Source organism: Podarcis melisellensis (assembly GCF_964234715.1).
Source record: "Podarcis melisellensis genome assembly, chromosome: 3".
Classification (NCBI taxonomy): Eukaryota; Metazoa; Chordata; class Lepidosauria; order Squamata; family Lacertidae; genus Podarcis; species Podarcis melisellensis.
The window spans coordinates 12,063,402-12,089,237 of NC_138530.1; the positions used below are offsets into that span (position 1 = coordinate 12,063,402).

General features: G+C 44.6%; 1 protein-coding gene across 6 annotated transcripts in view; it reads left to right on the top strand.

Moving 5' to 3' along the window:
* RTN4 (reticulon 4) overlaps positions 1–23,745 on the top strand; it is a 61,794-nt gene extending 38,049 nt beyond the window's left edge. For 3 of the 6 annotated variants that reach the window (XM_081903743.1, XM_081903744.1, XM_081903745.1), the window contains 6 exons: positions 4,320–4,527; positions 8,914–9,052; positions 18,334–18,403; positions 19,910–19,956; positions 20,849–20,907; positions 22,552–23,293. In XM_081903743.1, the coding sequence (XP_081759869.1) occupies positions 4,320–4,527; positions 8,914–9,052; positions 18,334–18,403; positions 19,910–19,956; positions 20,849–20,907; positions 22,552–22,594 (566 nt within the window). In that variant the 3' untranslated portion in view covers positions 22,595–23,293. Of the gene's footprint in view, positions 1–1,316; positions 1,465–4,319; positions 4,528–8,913; positions 9,053–18,333; positions 18,404–19,909; positions 19,957–20,848; positions 20,908–22,551 lie in introns of those variants that run through there. The other 3 variants (XM_081903741.1, XM_081903742.1, XM_081903746.1) reach the window with 2 other exon arrangements.
* Positions 23,746–25,836: the final 2,091 nt, after the last annotated feature.

Genomic DNA, 25,836 nt, shown 5'->3' on the forward strand with positions numbered 1-25,836 from the left:
TCCCGAGCCAAAAGTATATTTTAAAGAGAAGCTGGCGCTGCGCCCGATTCCGCAGCTGTGTTTTGTTTGGCTAATGTTTTAGGCTTGGGTGATAGGTGGGGGGCACCTGTCAGACAAGATCCAAGGGGCTGTGCAAAGAGAGCAGCTTCCTCTTCTTTTCTGCCACGAGATGCGCCCGTGCATCCATGCTCTGTGCACGCAGAGCTCCACTCCCTGGCCAAAGAGGAGAATGTGAATTTCATGAGCCTGCATGCAAAAAAGCTGTAGGGCCAAATTAGGCATGGCATTAATTGGACGAATGCCATTAGCGTTAATTTTTTTTTTTTAAAGAAAATGTAAATAGCTGCATCAAGGAGCCCATAGTTGCACAGTTGAACTCTGCCTCTCCCTTACTATTTATTGTCCTGACAACGCCGCCACCCCAATGCTATTTTCATTTGGAGGGAAGTCCCTAGTAGAGCCTTGCCTCTTTGCCAAGCCCCTTGAGGTGAGCCCACGCTTGGTAATAGAGTTTGTGCTGCCATATTACTTGGTGGATATATTCCTGCTCAGTGAATAGATTGCTCCTCATGTTCTTCACCTTGAAATTCTGGCGATTTGCTGCACGACTGGAAAAAAAAAATACTAGGTTTATTTGTTTTTGTTTACTTAATTTAAACATTTATACACGCTTTCCCAGCAAATGGATCCAAAGCGGTGTACAACAAAAGAACAGAAAGCTTGTTAGCCTGTTCTTAAAACATCATTAACTTCAGGTTATTAGAAATGAATTACTGATCTGTAGTATTCTCCAGATTCTCATTTTCCAAAGAAGGAAAAGGGAAAAATGTTGGTTGGTTAGCATACCTTTCATAGAAGTTTGCCTATATATGAAGAAAAAAAAGACCCCTTTTTACTGTCTTCAGAGTTACCAAAAAACACTTGTTTAAAAGCTGCAAAACGTCCACTTTTTCCCAAGTGGGTTCCCAGTTTCCATCCTGATGCATTCTTGTCAGATGTGGAACTTGTCCAAAAGCAACGCTTCAATTGCAGCCCTGTAGCAAAATATTTGCTTCTTTTAAATACCATTCAGAGAATTAAACAAGAAGACGAGCATATGAACAGTGTTACAACCCCTCAAATATATATACCTTTTATGTGGTCCCCCCCCGCCCCGTTTTTAAAGGAATGCCGTTTGACTACCGTAGCTGCCTCTGCCTGAAATCTAAATGTAGAACGTAGCATATAGCTGCAAACATATGTTCTGCATTCCAAGGCATTACAGGGGAAACGGCCATTGGACGAGGGCTTAAAATACTGTGTGGTAGTCTGGGGTGTTCCTAACAGTGTATCAGCGAAGCTGCAGGCAGTTGCGTATATCAGATGACCTTTGAGTGCCCTAGCAGGAAGTGGAAAGGTTTGCTAGTCAGCTGTGCAAAATCTGAGTGCATGCAGGCAGCCCTGGCAAGATGGATGCCAGAAGTGGTGAGTATGCATTGTGGTGTCGAGGCTGGCTTTGCTGCGAGCTCTTGCATTTATTGTTTGGTTTGCACTCAAGAGACAGTGTGGTTCGGTGTGCTTTTTATTTAATTCTCTAGCGGAGGGGAGAATGTTCAGGATAGACACAGAATCCTTATTTTGTGCAGCAGCTGCGGTTGGCATTCCAGAGTTGTGCAGTGCTTTTTTTAATTTTTTAAGGTTTTAATAGGAAGACTGCAGAGCTCTGACTTAACCAGACAGTTGCATTAAAAGCAAAGGAAAGATTGTAACTGGATGAGCTGTGTATGCGAGGCACTGTGCTTGCACTGCTATTTTTAGATTCACCAAGTGACAGTCCTTGTTCTTACCAAATGTAGTCAGACATTTGCTTTGGAATAGGCCTGGGTTGTTTAGTTCTTTGGAAGGGCAGAAATTGTAGATCCTTCACATTTGAAATGCATTTGCCTCTGGGCAGGTGGCTGCTCAGAATACCCTTCTGTGTAGATACGCTTGGCTTTCATTTTAAAAGGAAGCAAAAGGCAGTTTATCTTGTACGTATTACTCAAGAACTGTACCAGTTGTGACCTAGAAAATGACTGTAGTGTTGTAATTGTTCAAATTAAAAAACTAACCCCCCCCCCAAGTTTAAATGTTTATGCACAGCTCACACACACACACACAGGCTTGTATTTGGGGATTTGTGACTTAAGCTATAGGAGTTAATGGCAGAAAAAACCCAAACTATTCACATATGTATACACATACTGGTTCAAGGCACTCAGTGACTGCTTTCAGACATAATACTAAACCATGGTTTCATGTTACAGAAGTTAGCTGCAGCCAGTCTCAGGTTTCTTGCTCTTCCCCTCCCTATCTCCTGACCAACCCAGAGGAGGATTTTGGCATGAACTACTTTCAATTTCCTTTAATCTCTGTTCATTGCATTAGAACCCAGGATTGTGGTTCGTCACTAATTATGGTCAGTTTCAAACAAGCTAACTTCAAACTATGGTTTCTGAAGCTGGTTCATTTAAGGGCAACCGCAGGCTGCAGCTCTTGTCATGTAGAACTCGGTATAGTGTTGTGTCCAAACGCAGCCATTGGCTCCCTCCGTATTTTCCTGAGTTAATTTGTCGACCAGGTGTGTTTGGAATCGGCCCTCGTAAGGCAGCCAGACGCTTGTGTTCTGGTTCTTGAGGCTCCTGTTTATACGGCTTCCATACAGTTAGAAGTGTATGCATTCCTCACTTTGCAAAACCAAAAAGTCATCTACGACTGGGTCACCTGTCAAGGCAAAGGTGTCTTTGAAAAGGCTTTTGGTTTGCATGCAAGCTGGTCTTATGGTGTGTTTGCTCTTGTGTGTGTGTGTTTTTTTTTTAAAAAACCCTATGTTGAATTCATTGGTTTGGCTTTCGTTATACAATTGTTTTCAGTCATTATTAGCATCGGGGAGGAGTTCTGGACTTGGTGGCACAGAAACATTTTTAATAAACAGAAAGCAAAATATTCAGTGTGACAAAATCCTCTGGAGTAAATTGGACCTGTTCCTTTAAACGCTGCCTAATTTAAATAATGGAATGATTCCAATATTTGAGGCTTTCCTTTAGTCCAATGTGGTTGGGATATCACTGATACTTTTACACGTTGTCAAGAAAAACAAAACAGAAAGCATAATTGCTGATACTGCTGTGACACACAGAGAGCCAGCAGTGACACTCATTCCCACTTCCTCTCTCAGCCCTATGCAATTTGCAAGGCTCAATTTAATTCTCAAGATTGTCTGGAAAAGTGAAATGAGCCTATGCTTGACTTCTGTTTCTCTGTTTCTGGGGTGGCCATAGGGAGTGGTGCCTGTGGTTCAAAAATACAAATGTGCCCAAGGGCCTGTCCCTGGGGTACATGATTCCCGAATTTAATATCCAATGTGGCATTCCATACTATATTCTATAGTCTGGGGTTGCTGAACTCTGCTGTGTGCTGTTGCAGTGGGAGAGAATAAAGCGGTAGGAATGTAGTATTCAATATGCCAAGTATGGTTTGAATGTGAGATTTGAACTGCAGTTTCCCCTGTCCAAGGTTCTGTTTGCCATAACTCATGGTGGGCTTCATGACTTGGTGAGTGGGTTTAGACCTGGCTTTTCCCATGTGCAGACAGAGCACCCTCTTCCTTACACTGTATTTTGCATAAGGGTGTTGTCGCTAATATACTTCTGTCTGCCCCTGGGAGATAAGACCCATTGTATTTTGGCCTTGATGATGGAAACCTGTTGTGCTGCTAGGAGAGGAAAACAGCCTTGTTCTTGAGAAAAGCAGTTTTGAAAACCCCATCCGTACACTGCTAGTGCCAGCCTGCTTATTCCGATTCCTGGGAACCTCAGGCCCAAATGAGCATCACTGCACTGTGCTTGCTGCCTTCGCCAAACCCATAACAAGAGACAACTTACAGTGCTGTGATGGCGAGTGCGTTCTCCTTCTGCTCACCTGGGGCCAAGTGGTCTCTTCCTGAAGGAGCAGGTGAGAGAGAAATTATACTCCAGGCCTGGTGGGGGCAGCACCAACCCCATCAGGGTCTGTTATCGCAGCGGCAGATGAGGAAAAGCAAGCCCTGTACTGTTATTCAGACTTCCACTTAAACAGGATCTATTAACTTTTCTGAGCCATCGTGGTGTTCGACACCACACACGTACTAAATTTCCGTGGGGAAATCGCCAACGTTCGATGCATGAGTGTGCTTTTATCTATGCATGTGTATTAGAAGTGCATTCATATATACATTGTGTGTTTGTGTGTGGGGGGGGGGAAGTTGGGGCTATATTGCTTTGACAATGTCTTCTAATCTCCTTTCTCTTAAATCTCTCTAGTTGTTGACCTCCTTTACTGGCGAGACGTTAAGAAGACGGGAGTGGTGTTTGGAGCCAGCTTGTTCCTGCTGCTGTCATTAACGGTGTTCAGTATTGTGAGTGTGGTCGCTTACATTGCCTTGGTCCTCCTGTCTGTGACCATCAGTTTTAGGATATACAAGGGAGTTATCCAGGCAATCCAGAAGTCTGAGGAAGGCCACCCATTTAGGTGAGTGTGTTACCCTACCCACAATCAGTTGTTAAGGGGAAAGGATGTGAGGTTGTACACTCCTCTCCAAGCAAGACTTTGTTTTGCCCTTACCACAACTATTCATTTGTATACCACATATCCATAGGAATCCTTTCTTGAGGCAGTTCTCATCAATAACCTACAAAATTCACTAATGGGCGCAAGGCATAAAACAACATTCAAATAGCCATATAAACAATTAACTAACCTAAACATCTCACGTTGACAAAATTAAGCGACCCACTGATAATCTCTACTGAAAAATCCTTCTAGCTGTCCTGATGCCAGACACTAGTTGCCATGTGCCCTTGTAGCTCAATGCTAGAACTTCTGCTTTGCATGCAGAAGGTCGTGGGTAAAATTCTGGGGGCTGAGAGAAAATCCTGTCTGAAATCCTGGAGAGGCTCTGCTAGTCAGTATAGATAGTACTGGGCAAGATGGACTAATGATCTTAGCATAAAGTTGCTTCCTATGGTCTTATGATGATCATACAGCTTCATTGGCTGTGCAATCAAGGTTCGCATGTAGAGGCACTAGGGTCTCTCATTACCCCCCAAAAAGTACCTCTAACTGTCCTCCTGCAAATGCAAACACGTCTCTTTCACACACCATGGCTGGCCAAACTTGCATTTTGCAGAGGATAATTATAACATTAATGTAGAGCAAGGCCATTTAATCCCATTTTAAAGATAGGGAGGCTGGGTAGTAGTGGCTTCCCTAAGCCAGTCACTAGGGTCTAGCTAAACTGACTCTTGAGTGGAGATTTGTAGCTTAAAACAACAACAACAACATAAACTCCCCCCCACTCCTTTTCTATTCAGGGCTAGTCTCAGTAGGCTCCCCTATGTATCAATTGTGCACATATATGTGATTTTCCTTTTGCTTTGATTTGGTGTCTTCCCTTGGCTAACCATAGTCTAGGAGCAAATGCCAATTTGGGTTTCCCTTGGCTTGACATTTGCTGTGATTGAGCTTTAAAGAGCGGGTTTTTGCAGGGAAAGCTCTGGAGCAAATAAAAGGGGCACTCAAAGAGCTTTAAATTGCGGGTCATGCCTAGAAAGAGCAGAGGACAGGTAAGTGTGGATAAGCTCTCAGTTCCTTTTCAGTCTTCCTGGCCTTTGGCACGGAGTAGTCTTGCAGGTAGCAGCTCCTGTTGTTGTTTGAGTAATCTTAGGTGCATGCAGAAAGCTGCCTGTTTGCTTCACTGGAGTGCTGTGATTTTAGTGTTGGCACTGAATTGGAGAGTTTAAATGTTACCTCTCTGCCTTTGGATGCCTTGGTACCTTTGAAGCCTTTGGGAGGGATGCAGAGCAGGGCCTGAGCTGACAACCTTAAATAGCAATTGAAACAACGAACAGGTGGATGATACAACGACTACTGCAATGGACACAAGATAATATCACCAAGGCAACTATCTGTAAACAAACACTATAAAAAATGGCAAAAGTAGTTTCTTTCCCAAATAGGTTTTATCTTAAACAATTGCAAACACAGTAATTAAAGAGTCCACTTGTCATATATCAGTGGTTCAGTGCTCATTTCTTCTCTTTCCAAAATATATTTTATCTTGAACAATTGCAAACGCTGTAATAAAGAGTCCACTTGTGTTATACCAGCGCTCAGATGTCGTTCTGGTAATCCGACATTTTGCTGCTAAAGAGCTTAGTCATTGAGCTTTGTAGTAAATAGTATACAAGGGAGGACAGTATGTAAACGACTTAAAGCAGGGGTGTGCCTGTCCCCATCTGCATGTTTCTATCGGGAGGAGCATAGAAAGAGGACAATGTCCTTCAGTTTGTTAAACCTGCCTGTGAGCAGGCAGGCTCACAGAGGAGCAGTGCCAGCACCCTGAATTGGCTTCGAAGCAAATGGGAAGCCTGTGCAATTATTTGCTTCATTCATGAATCACTTTCCACAAGGCATCTCTAAAGGATATTATGGCACACAGTATATTAAAGCAGGTAGAAACAATTGCATATAAAAACAATAACAACTGCTATAAATATTTTTTTTTTAAAAAAAACAGTCTAAAACAATATTGATTCAGATCCAGAACAGTTGCCAACTGGTTACAGATAGGTAGCCGTGTTGGTCTGCCATAGTCAAAACAAAAAGAATTCCTTCCAGTAGCACCTTAAAGACCAACTAAGTTAGTTCTTGGTATGAGCTTTCGTGTGCATGCACGTTGGTTAGTTGCCAACTGGGATAAAGATGTTTAAAGGCTTGTTGGAAGAGGAACGTCTTCAGCTGGCGCTGAAAATGGAGAAAGTTCCTGTCTATGTACAGTAGTTGTCACCATGTTGGCATTCTGTGCTTCAGCACTGGGCTTATATGTTAGTTGACGTGTAAGCTGACACATCAGCTATTAGTTGTTTAGTCGTTTAGTCATGTTCAACTCTTCGTGACGCCATGAACCAGAGCACGCCAGGCACTCCTGTCTTCCACTTTCTCCCGCAGTTTGATCAAACTCATGCTGGTAGCTTCGAGAACACTGTCAATCTCATCCTCTGTCGTCCCCTTCTCCTTGTGCCCTCCATCTTTCCCAACATCAGGGTCTTTTCCAGGGAGTCTTCTCTTCTCATGAGGTGGCCAAAGTATTGGAGCCTCAGCTTCAGGACCTGTCCTTCCAGTGAGCACTCAGGGCTGATTTCCTTCAGAATGTTTAGGTTTGATCTTCTTGCAGTCCATGGGACTCTCAAGAGTCTCCTCCAGCACCATCATTCAAAAGCATCAGTTCTTCGGCGATCAGCCTTCTTTATGGTCCAGCTCTCACTTCCATACATCAGCTATGGTCATAGTATCATAGAATTGAAGAGTTGGAAGCATCATCTGATCCAACCCCCTACAATGCAGAAATACGGGCTAAAGCATCCATGACTGATGCCCACCACCCTGCCACCCTTGTGCACACTGTGTCCCTTGGGCTGCTTGCCATACAGTGGCTCTAGCTGATCAACATGCAAATTTGCTTCTTCCCCTTCCCTGACCCTATCTCTGGGCTGTAAAACTCTTTAGAGCAAAGCTTTATGCTTAAGTTATTTGCAAAGCTCCCAGCCCCATTTTAATGAAAGCAATTAAAGGTTGACAGAGCAACAGATTTACTCAATGCTAACTGAGGAGTCTAATCCATTGGAAGATGGCTTACCAGACACCTAGCTTTCTTCACAATGCATGCTGGTATGTGCCCTCCTCCACATACCAACAGTCTTGCAGATCTCCATAATAAAAATTACGCACATTAGTGCAAAAAAGAAAAGAAAAGAAGATTACTGTTTTCTTTCCTACTACTACATGTTTACCCAGGTAGGTTTGGATCCTTAGGCAATTATCATAATTTCACAATGCACTTCGGTACAGTAATGTTTCATTACACTATATTGCTTTGGTATGGTATATCAATAATTTCATAATCTTTGGCCATTTGAGAAGCGTTGGAGCCCACATAGCCGACACTGAACCATCTCAGAAGCAATGCTACCACTTTTGAATTGAGCAGTCGTGAAACCTGCGGTAGCTTTAAAATCAGGCACCTTTCATGACATCGCTCAAACAGAATTGGCAGATGCTACATGCCTGTCTAAGGAGCATCTTGAAAACTTCAGGGATGCCACATTTCTGCAAATAGGATAAAATGGGTGGAATTTGACATTGTGCTAAAGTGGTGGTTCCATCAGGGCGAACATTTTAGCTTGCTAAATGCAACAGTCCCCCCCCCCCCTTCTCCTGCTGCGTTCTCTCCTGGGGGTCTCCTAAACCCCGGAGGCAATTTTGAAGGGCTGGGCTGAAGCATTTATTTTCCCTTTAAAAATATTTAAAATATGTTGGGCTGATTGGCAAGAGGTTAGTGGGATGAAAGTAGAACTTTGAGGGTTGCGATATTCTGGAAAGTGGGTTTGCTTAATGCAGCGAAGCTGTGGGAGTGTTGTTGTTTTTTTGTTTCAAAACAAAGACTCTTCTTTGGACTGAGTAGGACATCATCCCAAGTTATATCTAGCCAAAAAGACATTTGATTTTAGTTACCAAGCCAGCCTTTCCATGTGCAAAAAGGCACAGTCTTTTTTTTTTTTTTTACCTTTTGTTTACCTGCTTTAAGTGGCCAGGCATTTGCTTCTACCATTTAAGTGCCGTTTAATGAACTAATTGTGCCAGTTCTTGGAAAAACCTGGTGTTTTAAGCGCGGCAGCTTCACTGCTGTGAATAAATTATAGAGCGCCTCACGCTTGGGTCTTTGTCCATCTGTACAATTCTTGAGCACCATGACCTTCCCTGTTGTTACTCCATTGTGCTCTGGCTGAGAGCTTGGAGAGCTCGAAGAATCTCGGGCTGCCAAGTCGAATGTTATGAACGGCGCTTTCCCTCTTTTAGGGCTTACTTGGATAAAGATGTCGCTGTGTCTGAGGAGCTTGTGCAAAAATACAGCCATATGGTGCTTGGCCACTTCAACAACACAGTTAAGGAGCTCAGGCGCCTCTTCCTAGTGGATGACTTGGTGGATTCACTAAAGGTAAGAGACTTCCATTATTTTCAACCTTTCCTGAGTATATACTTGCAGAAGGGGAGGGATCTTGTCCAGGTTGACCTGAAAGACCATGTGGTGTTTGCCAAATGCAATAAAGCATGTGAGGCAGGCAGGGATGTGGTTGTATGGTTTTAGGGCAGGGATGGTGAACTGTGCCCTTGCTTTGGATGTTGTTGGGACTCCACCTCCCATCAGCCCCAGCCAGAAGGGGTGATGGGAGTTGTAGTCTAGCAACACACGTTGGAGGTTCTAACGACCACTGGGGGTATGTGGGCCTATTTGGATTTCAGTTCCTTCGGTGTAGTGGTTAAGAGCAGTGGACTCGTAATCTGGTGAACCAAGTTTGCTTCCCCGCTCCTCCACATGCAGCTGCTGGGTGACCTTGGGCCAGTCACACTTCTCTGAAGTCTCTCAGCCTCACTCACCTCACAGTGTTTGTTGTGGGGGAGGAAGGGAAAGGAGATTGTGAGCTGCTTTGAGACTCCTTCGGGTAGTGATAAAGTGGGATATCAAATCCAAATTCTTCTTCTTCTTCAGTATTTATGCCTATTCTTAAATTAGGCAGGCATATTTGAAATTTGTTGCTTTAGAAGCAAGGTTCATCTATATTAATTGTCTATTGGGCCAGAAGCAGGAGACTTTGGATGCTTCCATACTAGTTATTTAAGGAGGAACTGCTATGGTTTGATCACAGTTTGGGTGGGCACCCACCCAACAACATCATCTAGTATTGTTGATATTTGTCTTCCGTCTGAATTCCTAGTCCCTTCTTTATCAGTCCCCCCTCCCAGTTGAGGAAGGCTGCTTTAGAGCTGCTTTTCTGCCTTTTTAAAAGGGTGAATTTTGGACATGAGTTTGGACCTGTCACAGGTCAGCACACATTCATTATAAAATTTGTGGTGGGTGCCATTTCATGACCATGATTTTGACCTTTAATCCTTTCATTTTTGCTAAAAACACTTCCCCAGCTATATATTTTTTTAAAAAAATCAGCACCATAATGCTATAATGCTTGTGGTTTAATTATTCCCTCGTTACAGTGTTATGGTGTTTGAACTCCATTGCACCATAATACCAATACCAAAACTGGCATAATAGCATTATGGCGTTACAATGCTTTCATTAAAGAAAAGTTACAGCTGGAAAAGGATTTCAGCAATTTGAAGCGTTGGCTTTTAAAAATGTATGGGGGTCATTAAAAATGGCCACCAAAAACATTGTGAATGTGTGTTGTACTTCAGATGGCCCCCACCCATGGATTCTGTGCAGACAGTATACAATGTTGTGAACACTGACAAAGCAGAATACTTCCAATAGAATAAAAGTCTTTGATCCAACTGGCAAAAGAGGAAGAAGAAACCCTCTGATATGAAAAATTAATTTCAACTGTCAGTAAAGTCTTCATTCTTGCCCTGAACAAGGGAATATTCCGCAGTTCCTTTCCAGCTCATTGATTTAGCATTCTGCCGTTCTTTCATGCTTCAAAAGACTTGCATAACCACGTAGGTTTATATGAAGTGGAGCACGTAGGAAGTGCTTCTGAAATAGAAGATAGCTTGGATATTTTCTTTACCCATCTAAAACCATGATTGGTTTTAGATCTAGGCTAGAGTAGCTGATAACATAGGGCTGTGGACTTGACACCTTTAATATTTAACCACTTATTTTCTTATTTAACTACTTTATTTTCCATCTGCAAAAATGCCACCTTAGAGTGCATTTAAATGCCACTTTACAACTTCTTGCTACTGGATAATTCCAGTTGAGAGGCTGGTGATCTGAGCAAAGTTTTCCAGTGTTGGTATAGCCACTTCTATGGGAGTCTTCAACAGCCCTGGAGGAGGATCAACTGTCTCCTTATCAGAAAATCTGATTTACTACCTGACACTGTTGATTGACTGAAGCCTATCTGTTTTGCTTTACTGACTTATGGAATTTGCTCACTGGCGACTTTGGGGTGTTGAAATTTCAACTCCTTGACTTGGTTCAATTGCTGGTGTTGCCTTAGCAAGATACAAGCCAGTGTCCTCTCTTGCTCTGCTGAATGCTTTCTCCCAGCAGTCAGCAGCATAAAGCAAGATTGAAGCAACCCATTCCTAAAATGTAAAAGGAAATTCCTGAAGGATGGTTCTGTGGAACTCAAGATGAGTTGGAACAAAATAAAACCTTTAGCATCGTTTTGTTCTCCCCACTGCAGTTGTTTGAGACTTAAGAACACCAGAGGAATCCTGCTGTATAAGACCAGATAACTATCTACTCTAGCATTCCAGGTCAGGGATGGTCAACATGGTATCCTCCAGATGTTGTTTGACTACATCTCCCATCATCATTGACCATTGGCCGTGCTAGCTGGAGCTGACGGGATGGGTGGCGCTGTGGGTTAAACCACAGAGCCTAGGGCTTGCCGATCAGAAGGTCAGCGGTTTGAATCCCCGCGACGGGGTGAGCTCCCGGTGCTCGGTCCCTGCTCCTGCCAACCTAGCAGTTCGAAAGCACATCAAAGTGCAAGTAGATAAATAGGCACCGCTCCGGCGGGAAGGTAAATGGCGTTTCCATGCGCTGCTCTGGTTCGCCATAAGCGGCTTAGTCATGCTGGCCACATGACCCGGAAGCTGTACACCGGTAAATCGAGATAAGCGCCGCAACCCCAGAGTCGGTCACAACTGGACCTAATGGTCAGGGATTCCTTTACCTTTAAACATCTGGAAAGCCATCAACCCAAAGTTGATTTAGAATCTTTTCGCGCTGAGGTGCATATTGCGTGTCTCCCCCCCCCCCCACAAAGGGAAGAAGATATTTCTCTGAAGTGTGTGGAGTTTTTTTATTAATGACTTTTGGATGAGTTTTCTCTGTGGTTTGCAGTATCTTTGGCATCCCACCCCCTTCTGGGGAAACGCCTGCAGTCAGACATATTTAAAATGCCCAAGAGGGAGTGGAAACTGCCCTATTCCTTACATTTGGAAATTCAGGCAGCCTAGGAGATGCCAGTCACATGTGTTGGAGGGACTGCTCAACAGTTTCCCAATACCATTTGCCAGGTGATGATGGGCAGATAAAAAAAAAAAGAACTCACAGCTATGCAGTGATGGCAAAGTAGACTTTTGAGGAGCAGGAGGTTTGCTGAAAAGCTTTCAGTCATACTGTGATTTTATCAAGATCTGCTGTAGCGATTGCAGCACAGTATAAATTCGCCAAAACATATGGCCCAGCCAGTCTTATTCTACCACAGGACTCGCTCCTATCTTTAGTATCTTCAAACTGTGTTAAGGGGTCAGCTGTTCAGTGTTGGGTTTGGGGTTGATTATTTTTCTTGCTAAATATAGTAGGAGTCACTTAAGGAGGCATATAACAGATCATATATTGGTTTTACGCAGCCTTTCTCAACCTTGGGTCCCCGGACGTTGTTGGACTACAACTCCCATCACCCTGGGCCACTGGTCCTGGTTGCTAGGGATGGTGGGAGTTGTAGTCCAACACCATCCAGGGACTCAAGGTTGAGAGAGGCTGGTTTATATAGCCCAATATGGCAGGATTAAAAGCCTTAGGCGCAAGGGCCAAATATGTCCCTCCATGACGTTTAGTCTGGCCCTTGGAATCCTCCCCAGGTTACACTCCTCATGGCTTTGCTACACACCCTCACTTGCCTGGCTAAACGTCTCTGGAAATGCCTCTTTCTTGTTGATGGTAGATAGAGGTGTGTGTATGTGTGTGTTGGGGGTGTCTGCTTCCTGTAGTGGCCCCCATGCTCTTAGCTAACTATATGGCAGAACCATATGGGCAGGGATGATTCTGCAGTGCTGTGTTGTCATGCGTTCATGTAACTGAGCCTGCTTGATGGACTGACTTTCCTGTAAGATGCACCCTGTCCTATCTCAGAAGAATTCTTGCTTAAGCTTACAGCCTTAAAAAGAATCATAGAATCATAGAGTTGGAAGAGACCACAAGGGCCATTGAGTCCAACCCCCTGCCAAGCAGGAAACACCATCAGAGCACTCCTGACATATGGTTGTCAAACCTCTGCTCAAAGACCTCCAAAGAAGGAGACTCCACCACACTCCTTGGCAGCAAATTCCACTGTCAAACAGCTCTTACTGTCAGGAAGAAGACGACGACATACAAGGGCCCTTGCCTGGAAAGAGATTTAGGTATCTTATCTGAGCCTTAACATCTTGTAAGACTTGCAGCCGGTTCTGAGATAGGCCAGAGTACTGCAGAAACAGCCCTTTGCCCATAGCTGTTGTATAAGTAAGACTTCTATGCAGTTTCTGAAATAGGGGCTGATTTTTTAACAACAACAACAACAACTCCCTAGTGGCTCTTAAGCAATGTGATGAGCAGCCAATTTGCAGGGAAGGCAAGGTTTCTAACCCTTTGGAGGAAAAAGCAAGCTTACGCACCAGAAAATGTATTGTTATGGATGTGCGGAATGACCTGGCCTTGTCAAAGACTCTGCAACAACTGTAGGCCTCAGATTGTAGTATATATGCCGGGGGTAAGGAACCTCAGGCTCTGTGCTTGTGTGAACAAGTGATTGTAGCCCTCCAGGACTGTCTAACCTCAATGGCCTTTCTCCACACACTCCTTGAGTGCTTTTGTCTACTTGGAATGTGGCCTTGAAGAATGGAAAGGGCTGCGTGTAAAACCTCTGGTGTTTCTGTGACTGGAATGCATCCTTCTATGCAAGGAGTTTTCATGCATTCCCTACTTTTGTATCTGGCCACACCTTCTTTCCCCTGCTGCTGACATGTGGCCTCTGCAAGGTTGTCACTAATAATAATAATAATTATTATTATTATTATTATTATTATTATTATTATTATTATTTATACCCCGCCCACCTGGATGAGTTTCCCCAGCCACTCTGGGCGGCTCCCAATCGAGTGTTAAATACAGCATTAAATATTAAAAACTTCCCTTCACAGGGCTGCCTTCAGATGTCTTTTAAAGATAAGATAGCTGCTTATTTCCTTTACATCTGAAGGGAGGGTGTTCCAGAGGGCGGGCGCCACTACCGAGAAGGCCCTCTCTCTGGTTCCCTGCAACCTCACTTCTTGCAATGAGGGAACCGCCAGAAGGCCCTCGGCGCTGGACCTCAGTGTCCGGGCTGAACGATGGGGGTGGAGACGCTCCCTCAGGTATACAGGTAACATGGCCCTCAGCCTGAGAAGGGTTCCCTTTCCCTGATAAATGCCACCAAACATTTTCTGCTGCATTTTCTTGTCGGTGCTTCCCAGGGCGTTGTGTACGCCATGCTTTTAAGTCAAAAGTACTGTGCCAAGGCAAGAATGCACAATCTTAAATCTACATAGAAGCCTCTCCTAGCAGCTCCAGCTTGCATGCAGTGGTCAGAGATGAAGGGAGGTGCAGACCAGCAGTATCTATAGGGCCACAGGTACGGCTTAAGCATTCAGCAGGAGCCTCTGCTGCAGCTGCTGCAGCCAGTGGAAGAGGAAAGGGGATAATAACTGGAGATGGGCCTTTGGGTTGCTGGCGCTTTGTCACCACTACCAGGAGTACCCATTTTATAGTGACATTACCAGCATTTCAGGTGCCAAGCGAAAGCTTCTTTATATTCTCCTTGGGCAGTGTTTCTCAAACTTGGGTCCCCAAGTTTGTTGTTGGACCACAACTCCCATCATCCCTAGCTTGCAGGACCAGTGGTCAGGGGTGCTGGGACTTGTAGTCCAGGAACAACTGGAAACCCAAGTTCTTTTTTGGGGGGGATTCAGGATACCTTTGGTTAACCAAGGGTCACAAGCAAGGGTTTCTTAAAAGGTAAAGGAGCCCCTGACCATTAGGTACAGTCGTGATCGACTCTGGGGTTGCGGCGTTCATCTCGCTTTATTGGCCAAGGGAGCTGGCGTACAGCTTCCGGGTCATGTGGCCAGCATGACTAAGCCACTTCTGGCGAACCAGAGCAGCGCACGGAAATGCCGTTTACCTTCCCGCTGGAGTGGTACCTATTTATCTACTTGAACTTTGATGTGCTTTTGAACTGCTAGGTTGGTAGGAGCAGGGACTGAGCAATGGGAGCTCCCCCCATCACGGGTTACGAACCACCGACCTTCTGATTGGCAAGTCCTAGACTCTGTGGTTTAACCCACAGCACCACCTGCATCCCAGGGGTTTCTTAGAATGCAAGGATTGAGAGAAACAGGGTGTAGGGGAAAACAGTGCCATTGAGTCTTTGGATAAACTTGCTAATTTGCCATTTTTAACTACTTTTTAAATGCATTGCCGAACTTTTTTTAAAAAATTAACTCAGTTCATAGTTATATCTTAAAGGCTTGTAACCTACTTCGAACATTATCCAATAAAAAAGAAAACCCAGCCCAAGTAATAAATACTTCTAAGTAAATGATTGTGCAAATGTGCCCTTAGTCATTTTGTTCAGAGAGCCCTTCCCCTACTGAACGTTTTGCCCTCAGATTAGCAGTGGGAATCAGCTGACCTGGGAACTCTCACCCACCACCCCACACTCAACACATTAGTGATTCAGCACTTCCAGGTCACACCCCCACACCCCTGCCCTTCTTACTTGGCAAGGAGACCTTATACCCTCTGGGAACTAGTAGGGCTCTATCTCATCCCGGGACACGTTGGTCTCGTTCCCTTATTTCTCATGTTACATTTGGAATAGTAAAGGTGATTCTCCCCCACCTCCTCCAGTTTCACGGGGTTGGGGTTTCGGGTTTGCAATTAAGGAGTTGCTTAGGAAAGGTAAACATTTTGCCTCCGAAGGAGGAGGGTCCTCCTTGCTTCCTCTCCCAAGTCCTAAAGAGCTACTAGTTCCTTGAGAAGAGAGACCACAGACCAAGTTGTTTCTCAAGTTCAGTCCCTGGTGAGCTGGGCAGAAAGGATGTCAAGTTAGCAGGACCAAAAGAGACTCAACGCACTTCTGTATACCAAGCCAGACCACTTGTCCATCTTGCTTAGTGTTGTCTGCACGGACTGGCAACAGCTCTCCAGGGTTCCAGGCAGGGCTGTCCTCCCAGCCTTACCTGTATGTGCCAGGGAGCGTCTATATGCAAAGCAGATGTTCTACCATGGATCATGGCTCTTCCCCAGCTCCCTGCCTGAAATAATGGAGAGCTGCTAGGCTGGATGGACTGGTGCTTTGACACAGCAAGTGGGAACTGTGCACAGCCACAGCTCTGCAGTTAAAGATTTTGCAAAGCTGCTTCCCCCCTTCTAGACTTAAGACCAGAGATGGGGAGCCTGTGGCACTCCAAGTTCTACTGGACACCAATTCTCATCAGCCCCCTACTGACGAAAGAAGAATGGAGGATGACATTGATGGACTATGCAGAATTAGATAAATTAACAGGAAGGATTCAAAACCTGCGAGATCAGAGATTCTTAGAAGACCGCAGTGAATCTATGAACTATTTGAAAAGTAATTGTGATGAACAGATTACTCTAGTAGGACCGCAAGAAGTATTGTAAGGTGCATTATTTGAAATATTGCAAGAAAGACTATGGAGAGAATTATTAGTTAAGGACAATTAAATGTAATACAGAAATTAAGAAATGCAGAGTAAGTGATGAAGAACGGAAAATCATCAGAGGTGTTGACGGAAGTCTAAAATATTGTATAAGATGAGTAGTTATGTTGTATGACTGTTGGAACTGATATGTAAAAAAATTAATAAAAATATGTGTGTATGTGTATACACACACACACACACACACACACATTCATCAGCTCCCAACCAGCATGGTTAATAACCAGGGATGGCACGAAATGTAGTCTAGAATCAACTGGAGGGCCACAGATTGGCTGCTGCTACTGAAGACAACCTTAACCCCACTCCTCCCATTAGCACTAGGTCACAAAGAACCAACGGCTGCCACCATCTAATTTCTGTGTTCTGGGAATAGAAGCTTACAGTGTCTGGGAACTGGAACGCAAGGAAGGAGGCTGCAGTGGGGGGAGGTGGAGAAAACAAAGGTTTTGCCCTAAGTCTGTGGTTTTCAACCTGTGTGCCATGGCACCCTGGGGTGCCTTGAATGATGGTCAGAGGTGCTGCGGGCAATACTGGCCTCTGTCCCTCAATCCTTCCTTCCCTCCCTCCCTCCATCAGTCTCCGAATTCAATCCACCAGTCTCCGAAGAGAGCTGTGCAACCCTCCCAAAGACTTGCACATCTGTTTGTTGCAGCAGCGCTGGCTGCAAGCTCCCCGGGTGAATGATGCCTCTGGAGCTGGGCAGGGGGTGTTTCCCAGGCCCTGGCGGGGCCGTGTGAGGAGGCACATCTCTTTGGGGCAAGGGGGGGCCAGCTCAAAGACCAGAGGTGGCAGCTGCAGACTCCCAATGAGAGGGGAGAGGAGAGGCGGCTTGGTGAACACTTCACAAGGGAGGGTGTTTGAAAAAGGGTGAGGGGCTGCCAGTTCTGCAGGCACAGGTTGACGTAACTGGGCGCCTGAGGCTCACAAGGCACCACAGAAAGAATGTAGCTGGCCAAGGGAGCCGTGGACCCAAAAAGGTTGGAAGCCCCTGCCCTACGTAATATATATCAACCTTGCTTGCTGCTTGGAGGGTATCTTGCTAACGAAACATTCCCCATGTGGTAAGAGCAGCTCATGGAGACCTTAAGTGCATGGAAGTAGCATAGGGAAGTTTCTAATGTGTTGTGGTTTGCTTCGGGTTTTATGAGTGGCAACCCAGTCAGACGAGTGGCATATAAATAAATAAATTATTATTATTATTATTATTATTATTATTATTATTATTATTAGCCCTAAATCTAATGGCACAGGGCCTGTCTCATTGCTTGTACTTCAACCTCTTCTGTGGTCGAAATGACCACATGAACCAGAGGGAGATGGAGCAGACCTGAAATCCTATGAGACTTTTCGTCATTCTCAGCACGGCCAGGGGACCTCAAAGCTAAAGTCTGTGGGATCCCATTACAAGTCCTTTTGGCTATAATTATCTCTGACATACGGAGGCTGGAGCGCTGCCTTTTCGCTGCCTGATCTTTCCATGCTGCCTTCAGTGAAGGCCACCTGAAGAGTCGGAACAGATGCCAAATTGCCACGGGGGATCCTGCTGCTGCGAGTGACATTCCCATGTCAACTTCCCCCATTTTCCACATGCAAGGCTTTAGAATGGCTTACTTGGGGAGTCTCCCATCACTTGGGGAGTCTCCAGCCACCTCCACTCCCCACTTAGCAGCCAGCCCATGGCAACTGCAAAGCCTACTTGAGCTGTAATAAATGGTCCACATTCTGCATTCCTACTCAGCTTTCTCTTTTTTCTTCCAGTTTGCCGTGTTGATGTGGGTGTTCACCTACGTTGGTGCCTTGTTCAATGGTCTGACATTGCTGATACTGGGTAAGTTGGCCCTCTATACTACGTTGCACCTAATGACAAAGCATTTTGTGAGAAAAGCAGTACGTTGTCACGATTTTGGTGTCACGGCACAGCATGATGCTGAGGCATCAGAGCAAATTGGCAAAGGCTGCAGAGAAAGCAGTAGAAAGTCGTAGAAACGCCATGTTTTAATCTGTGGGGTTTGCAAAGGAGGGCTGGTTCCATTGCTTTTGACTTGATCACAGTCATTTGCTTGATACGCCAATAGTAGCAATCAGGATCAGTATTCTTACAGGGCAAAGTAAAGGGAAGGCTGCAGCTCAGTGGCAGAGCATCCGCTTTGCATGCAGAAGATCACCGGTTCAATCCCCGGCATAGACCTGCAGGTATAGGGCAGTATATAAATTCAACCCATCAGTCTCCGAATACAGCTGTGCAAGATTCCTTGCCTGAAACCTGCAGCCAGCCACCGCAGATGATACTGAGCTATGGTCTGAACTAGTATAAGGCAACTTCATAGAATCATAGAAGGAACCACAAAGTACCATCTCTTCCAACCCCTGCAATGCAGGAATCTTGCATGAGATTAAGAGTCTCATGCTCTACTGACTGAGCTATCTTAAGTAGCTCAGGTGAGTGCATAGGTGTCTGGATGATGTATTTGGGGACCTTGCTTTGCTTGTCCAGCTCAACATCACATGCCCAGTCACTGTTTAGGGGCATTGCACCCCATATTCACAGAATGCAGAGACTGCTGCCTGTTGCAAGGGCTATTTGCAGCAGCCTCGTATTTTTGGTTTAGCCTGGATTCGCACACCTTACTTCAGGGGTCAGCAACCTTTTTCAGCCATGGGCCAGTCCACCATCTCTCAGACCATGTGGGGGGACAGACTATATTTTTTGGGGGGAAATGAATGAATTCCTATAGCCCACAAATAACCCAGTAAAAGGTAAAGGGACCCCTGACCATTTGGTCCAGTCGTGACCGACTCTGGGGTTGCAGTGCTCATCTCGCTTTATTGGCCGAGGGAGCCGGCATACAGATTCCGGGTCATGTGGCCAGCATGACTAAGCTCCTTCTGGCAAACCAGAGCAGCGCACGGAAACGCCATTTACCTTCCCGCCAGAGCGGTACCTATTTATCTACTTGCACTTTGATGTGCTTTCAAACTGTTAGGTTGGCAGGAGCAGGGACCAAGCAATGGGAGCTCACCCCGTAGTGGGCATTCAAACCGCCGACTTTCTGATCAGCAAGTCCTAGGCTCTGTAGTTTAACCCACAGTGCCACCCACGTCCCTTTAAATAACCCAGAGATGCATTTTAAATAAAAGGACACATTCTACTCATGTAAAAACATGCTGATTCCTGGACCATCCGCGGGCCAGATTTAGAAGGCGATTGGGCCGCATCTGGCCCCCGGGCCTTAGGTTGCCTATCCCTGCCTTACTTGATCTTTTCTGCATCCCTGCATTTGCATACACTTACGGATGTTTCTTGTGTTTTGTTTTCCCCTGCATCCCATTCCAGCTCTGATTTCGCTCTTCAGTATTCCTATTATTTATGAAAAGCACCAGGTGAGTGTACGGTGTTGCATATTCTCTTGACAATTCTGCCCAAAATGTGATGGTTAATTGGGACGATTAAGAGTAAGTTGTGTACCAAAAAAGATTTGAGAGAGCTCTGCAGAACACAATCCCACCTCTTCTCCTGTTGATCTACTTAGCTGCTGCTGTTCCTAGTGCTCAGCTGGGGTTATGTAAGTCCCTGGAGGGTGTCCCTCTTAAGCTGAGTTGGCAGCCTTTCCTGGTTGGGAAACTACTTTGGAGCTGATCAACTCCAAATGACCTGCTTTAGAGACGCTGCGAGGCAGAGAGCTAGATTGGGGGTGAGGGGTGGTGCAAGACTTTCAGGGAACAGGCTAGCCAAAAGAAAATAAAAGAGCACCATTTCAAGTAAACAGATAGTGGGTCCCCTCTGCCCCCATATATGGATAAAATTCCTCCTAGACCATCTTCAATGGTAAGGCTGCCACATTTCAAAAATTGGAAATCTGGACACAAAAGTTGATGAGCCCTGTTCAACATTGGCTTCAAATTTATAGTTTGCTCCGTGGGAAGCTTGACAGATATTTGCCTTAATTTGTGGATGATTTGGTAAAACTGGGGAAATGAATAAAAATGATTTGGGGGGCGGGCGGGGGAAAGGCACTGAAGATTCTGCAAATCTTTAAAACATCACTAATCCTATACTAAATAAAAAGCCTTGCACAGTTCTGAAATAGATACACCTACAGAAGACATGATCAAGGCCTAGTAGAATAGGGATCAATGTTCCTTTTTTGTTAGGGTGGCAGGAAACCCCTGTCCCTGGTTATGGGGGGAATGTTGAGCAGAAAGTAAGTGTTAATACATGGTGATTTCTTCTCTTATTAAAATGGTAATTCATCCTTGTGTCTTTACTTGCCAGGTTCAAATTGACCATTACCTGGGACTTGTGAACAAGAATGTCAAAGATGCAGTGGCAAAGTGAGCATATAGAATTTTGAAGATAATTTTAAAGTAGCTGATACCTTCCAATGTTATTTTTAGTGAGAGATTACGTGTGGGGGGGGGGCGTGTGTGTGTGTGTGTGTGTGCGCGCACACACACACACACCTCTTTCAAGGCCCTGTAATCTGGAATGCTCTCCTTCATTGTCTGCTTTTAGTTAAAAGCATTTTTATTTACTCAAGACTTTAGAGTTTAACTCTCAGCTTATTTTTTTAACAACATGGTGGGGGTTCAGTTAGATTTGCACTTTCAGACATATTACTGTATTTTCGCTTGTTTTTATTCTTCTTTTTGTAAGTCACTTTTTTGGGGGGAAGCAACTGATAAATATAATAATCTCACACAGCAGATTGTTGAATGTGAGCTGAATGAGCATATTAAACTTGTGCTTCTTGTAACTTTCAAAACTACCATCTGTGGATGACCTATCACTCGATATTTGAGGTTGCAAAGAAAAGTATTTTCAGGTCAAAACTGAAATTCACTAGAACCTCTGGGTTTCTGTATGACATCTCTTTCTCGCTCTCTCTCTTGTCTCTCCCTCTCTCTGTTCTTCTGCTTCTGTTCTCCTTGATCAGGCACCCCCAAACTCAGCCCTCCAGATGTTTTGACACTCCAACTCCCATCATCCCTAGCTAACAGGACCAGTGGTCAGGGATGATGGGAATTGTAGTCCCAAAACATCTGGAGGGCCATGTTTGGGGGTGCTTGTCCTTGATGGTCAGCACCCCAATCTCTTTGCTGTGCAGCCTCTTTGTCTGCGCGTTTTACACTGGACTACTTAGGTTGATTTGTTTGTTATATTAAAAATACTTGACACCGCAATTTGATAAATAAAATTTGAAAACTAAAGTGGTTTGCAGCAGCCACCGTACAATAAAAAAGTGCAGATTTTAAATCGGAGATCATCAGCTAACTATTGCAGAAAAATGCTTTCTTAACTGGCAGGATAATTCTCTTTTTTTTAAAAAAAATTTTTTTAAATTAATTTTTACATAAAATTTCCAAAAAAACATACAACATATTTTCTTATCTTATTCAGTGTTTTGGACTTCCATCAACCACATCTGAAGATTTTTCAATCTTTATCACTTAATCTGCATTTCATCAATTTCACTGTTACTTTTAATAGTCCTTCACTAATAATTCTCTTCATACTTTTCTCTGCGACATTTCACATAGTCCTCCTTACAAAACTTCTTGCAATCCTACTAGCGTAATGTCTTGATTACAATTGCTTTTCAAATAATTCACATATTTACTCCAGTCCTCTGAGAATCTCTGCTCCCAGAGGTTTCGAATCCTTCCTGTCATCTTGTCTAATTCTGCATAGTCCATTAGTTTCGTCTGCCATTCCTCTTTCGTCGGTAATTTTTCTTGTTTCCATTTCTGTGCCAATAGTACTCTAACTGGCCAGGTAATTCTCAGCCATCATTTAAAAGTTAAAACAGGAGATGCATGTTGAATTTCTGTTGGGAGAGCATTCCACACGGCTGGACCAATGCCACTTAGAGGCTTGGTTTTAGGTCAAATGTGCTTCACTGACTCTGGGGGATTATGGGGTATCAGGGAAGGCAGGAGGCATAACATTTAAAACAACTTGTTTTTGTTTCTTTGCAGGATCCAAGCTAAAATCCCCGGGGTGAAGCGCAAAGCCGAATGAAAAACCTAAAGCAACTTTTATTAAAAATAGGAGTTCATCTTTTAAAGTGGGGAAGGGGAGGCATATTCATTTGGATTACGTGGGGAGGGTCAGGGAATAGCAAAACCTTGACATTGCAGTGCAATTTCACAGATCTTTATTTTTTAGCAACGCAGTGTTTTGAGGCGGGGGAAATAACCTGTTCTTGACTGCCATGTGTGTTCATCATAAGTATTGTAAGCTGCTATGTATGGATTTAAACCTAATCCTCTTTTTGCTTCTCCTGTGTGCAGCACTGGTTAACATAGCAGATTGGAGAGCTGTACATTTTATGCTTCAGCCAAGGTAGTCTTGCTGCGTTTCGAGACAGCGCAGTGCCGCTGGAGTGCAGGGAGAGCATTTCAGTTTAGCACTGTCTCTGGTCTGTGTAGGTTGACTGCAGATTTTCTTTAAAAACAAAGAGAGAGATGTGTAGAAGAATATGCCATTAAAGCAAGCTTAAAAAGCCTTGCCCGTTTGGTATCGAGTGTAGCCGTATTGTGCTTTTTAATTTTACTGTTTTATCAATTGCCAATATAAAAGTTATATAAATATATATATATAGTGTTTCACAGCAGCTTAGGATGTCCAGCTCTTCCACAGTGCTTGGAATATCGGAGAACGGAACTGGGTTTTGTTTTTTGGGTTTTGTTTTAGCTCCATTTAGCTTAAATCTTCAGAGGGGATAAAAAACACTAGCATCTATTAAAGAAAGAAAACACCCAACTCTCTTGCACATTTACACAGTTTTCTGCCATAACTTTTGCTGCACAAACCTCCTATAGTCTATTTTGAGTAAATAAGTTTACAGCCTCTCAAAACTCTGGATCTGTGGAAGGAATTTCTGAAGGTGTGACTCCCAAGAGCCTTGCAAGGCACTGGCAAGGAGTACCCAGCATGCTTGTTCTCCAATGTGCTCGGAATCCTTGGCGCCTGTGCATGGGTCAGCGGGTTGCGCCCCGATGCTGCAAATGTCGTTTTGGAAATTTCGAACCTTGTGAATGCAAGAAATTGCAAATAAAAAAAAAATGTATACACTTGCGGTTCAAGCTGTATTAAACTAAGTCTGTGGAATGCATTGTGAAATGTAAAAACAAAACAATTTGAGTATCAATAAAGCGTATAGACTTAAATGGTTGTGTCTTGTCTAGCAAATTAAGCGTGAGTGCAGGGACCGGCAAATTACAAGTATTCAGCTTGAATGTGCGAATCCTCTCCACCGAAATTATGCTGAGTTGTTGCATGGTGGTAGATTGGTACATGTACTTCGCCACTTAAGGCTCCAATTAACCAGTGAAGAAATACTGCAGCAAGTCCATTTCAGTCTCACAGATGACAGCTCCCACCATCCCTGACCCCACTGTCCATGGCGACTGGGGCTGATGGGAGTTGAAAGGCGGCAGCATCTCGCGGACAACATATTGGCTACCTCCGATTTAGTGTTCAAGATCAGCAGTTGGCAAGGTTTACCTCGCCTGAGCTGGTTCACTCCCGCAGAGATTGCTCCATGGGCTAGATCACATCTGCACCGATGTGATTTCCAGCATCTGCACATACGTGATTTTCTGCGCTGCGGAAGCGAGTCCCCGCTCCGTGCTGCGCCGGTTTAGTGCAGCGCACGGGGACTCACTGAGTAGGTGGCTCGGTTCAGGGGCAGTTTGTGGGCCGTTTAAACCACCTTCCCTGGGCCGCTTATGGCCTATGGGCTGCAAGTTGCCGACCCCTGTTCAAGATCATGTGACAAAAAGGCAGCTAGTGTGTGCCAGTTCTACTCTCTTTAAAAAAACATCATTTTCCCCCAGAAAAAGTATGCGAATGAGTCACTAGCTTTTATTTATCTGTTCTGGGAACTTTTGACAAATGAGGTCATTGCTGTCTACGACCAATGCGGCAAGAAGAAGGGACAGCCGGGCAAAGACCAGTCTGCTTGTTTTGGGTGTGCTGCAAACCTCGAATGAAAAATCTTGACACGCAGCTGTTTTCAAATCATAAATCTTTTACTGGATCGCTTGAAAAATAAACTCATGCAAGTACTATTTTAATTTACATTATAATACAGCACCAGGAGCATATTGTTCCTAAAATCAAACCATATAAACAAATACAAACAAATCTCTTCCTGGCACACACACACATACACACACACACTCTATTGCTCTTAAATATTTTTGCACAATTTCACTACATAGCAATTCATTCTGTCACATTTTTTTATTTTAAAAAAGAATTAGGATACAATCAATATGAAAAGGCCAGCATTACAACATAGGCAAACAAGGTGACCATCTGACATCAACGGCTCGATATGATTACACTGCCTAATACAGAAAGGCTTCCTTAACAGAGAAGAGAATGGGAATAAGACTGCATAGGGACCTGTGTGTCGGAAATCATAGAGGCATGTAAGGCATTAATATATCCTATTGATCGACTCTTGACAAATGGTAGCACTTTTCCACATTGATCCCCTCTCCTACCCCTCTGGAGAATTCTCCCGTTTTATTTTGGCTCTCTCTTAAACCTGGGAGTGAGCTGCTTACCTGCATGGCTTTCCTCAAGCAGAGCTTGTTGGAACAAAGATATTTGCACGTCAAACCTTGCTGCTTGTCCCTTTGCAGGGACTCTGTTTGCAGAGTATTGCTAGCAAAAGGAGGATGCCGTGGCCTCTTTCAGCAGCTGGTGGTGGCCCCTGCCTGACTTGGCGAAGAGGATAGGAGGAGCCCTTTCCCTTCATTGGCCAGCTAACTATTGCAGCCTTAACCATAGCACCTGAACCCAGTAAGGTAAAGGTATAGGGACCCCTGACCATTAGGTCCAGTCGTGACCAACTCTGGGGTTGCGGCGCTCATCTCGCTTTATTGGCCGAGGGAGCCGGCGTACAGCTTCTGGGTCATAGGGCCAGCATGACTAAGCTTTTTCTGGAGAACCAGAGCAGCACATGGAAACGCCGTTTACCTTCCCGCCGGAGCGGTACCTATTTATCTACTTGCACTTTGAGGTGCTTTCGAACTGCTAGGTTGGCAGGAGCAGGGACTGAGCAATGGGAGCTCACCCCGTCATGGGGATTCGAACCGCCAACCTTCTGATCGGCAAGTCCTAGGCTCTGTGGTTTAACCCACAGCTCCACCCGAGTCCCAGTACCTTGGGGCAAAAGGATATTTCCATTTCCTCCCTGTAACTCCACTATGAAGTACAGGAAACTGAACCTGTAATCCTCTAAGTAT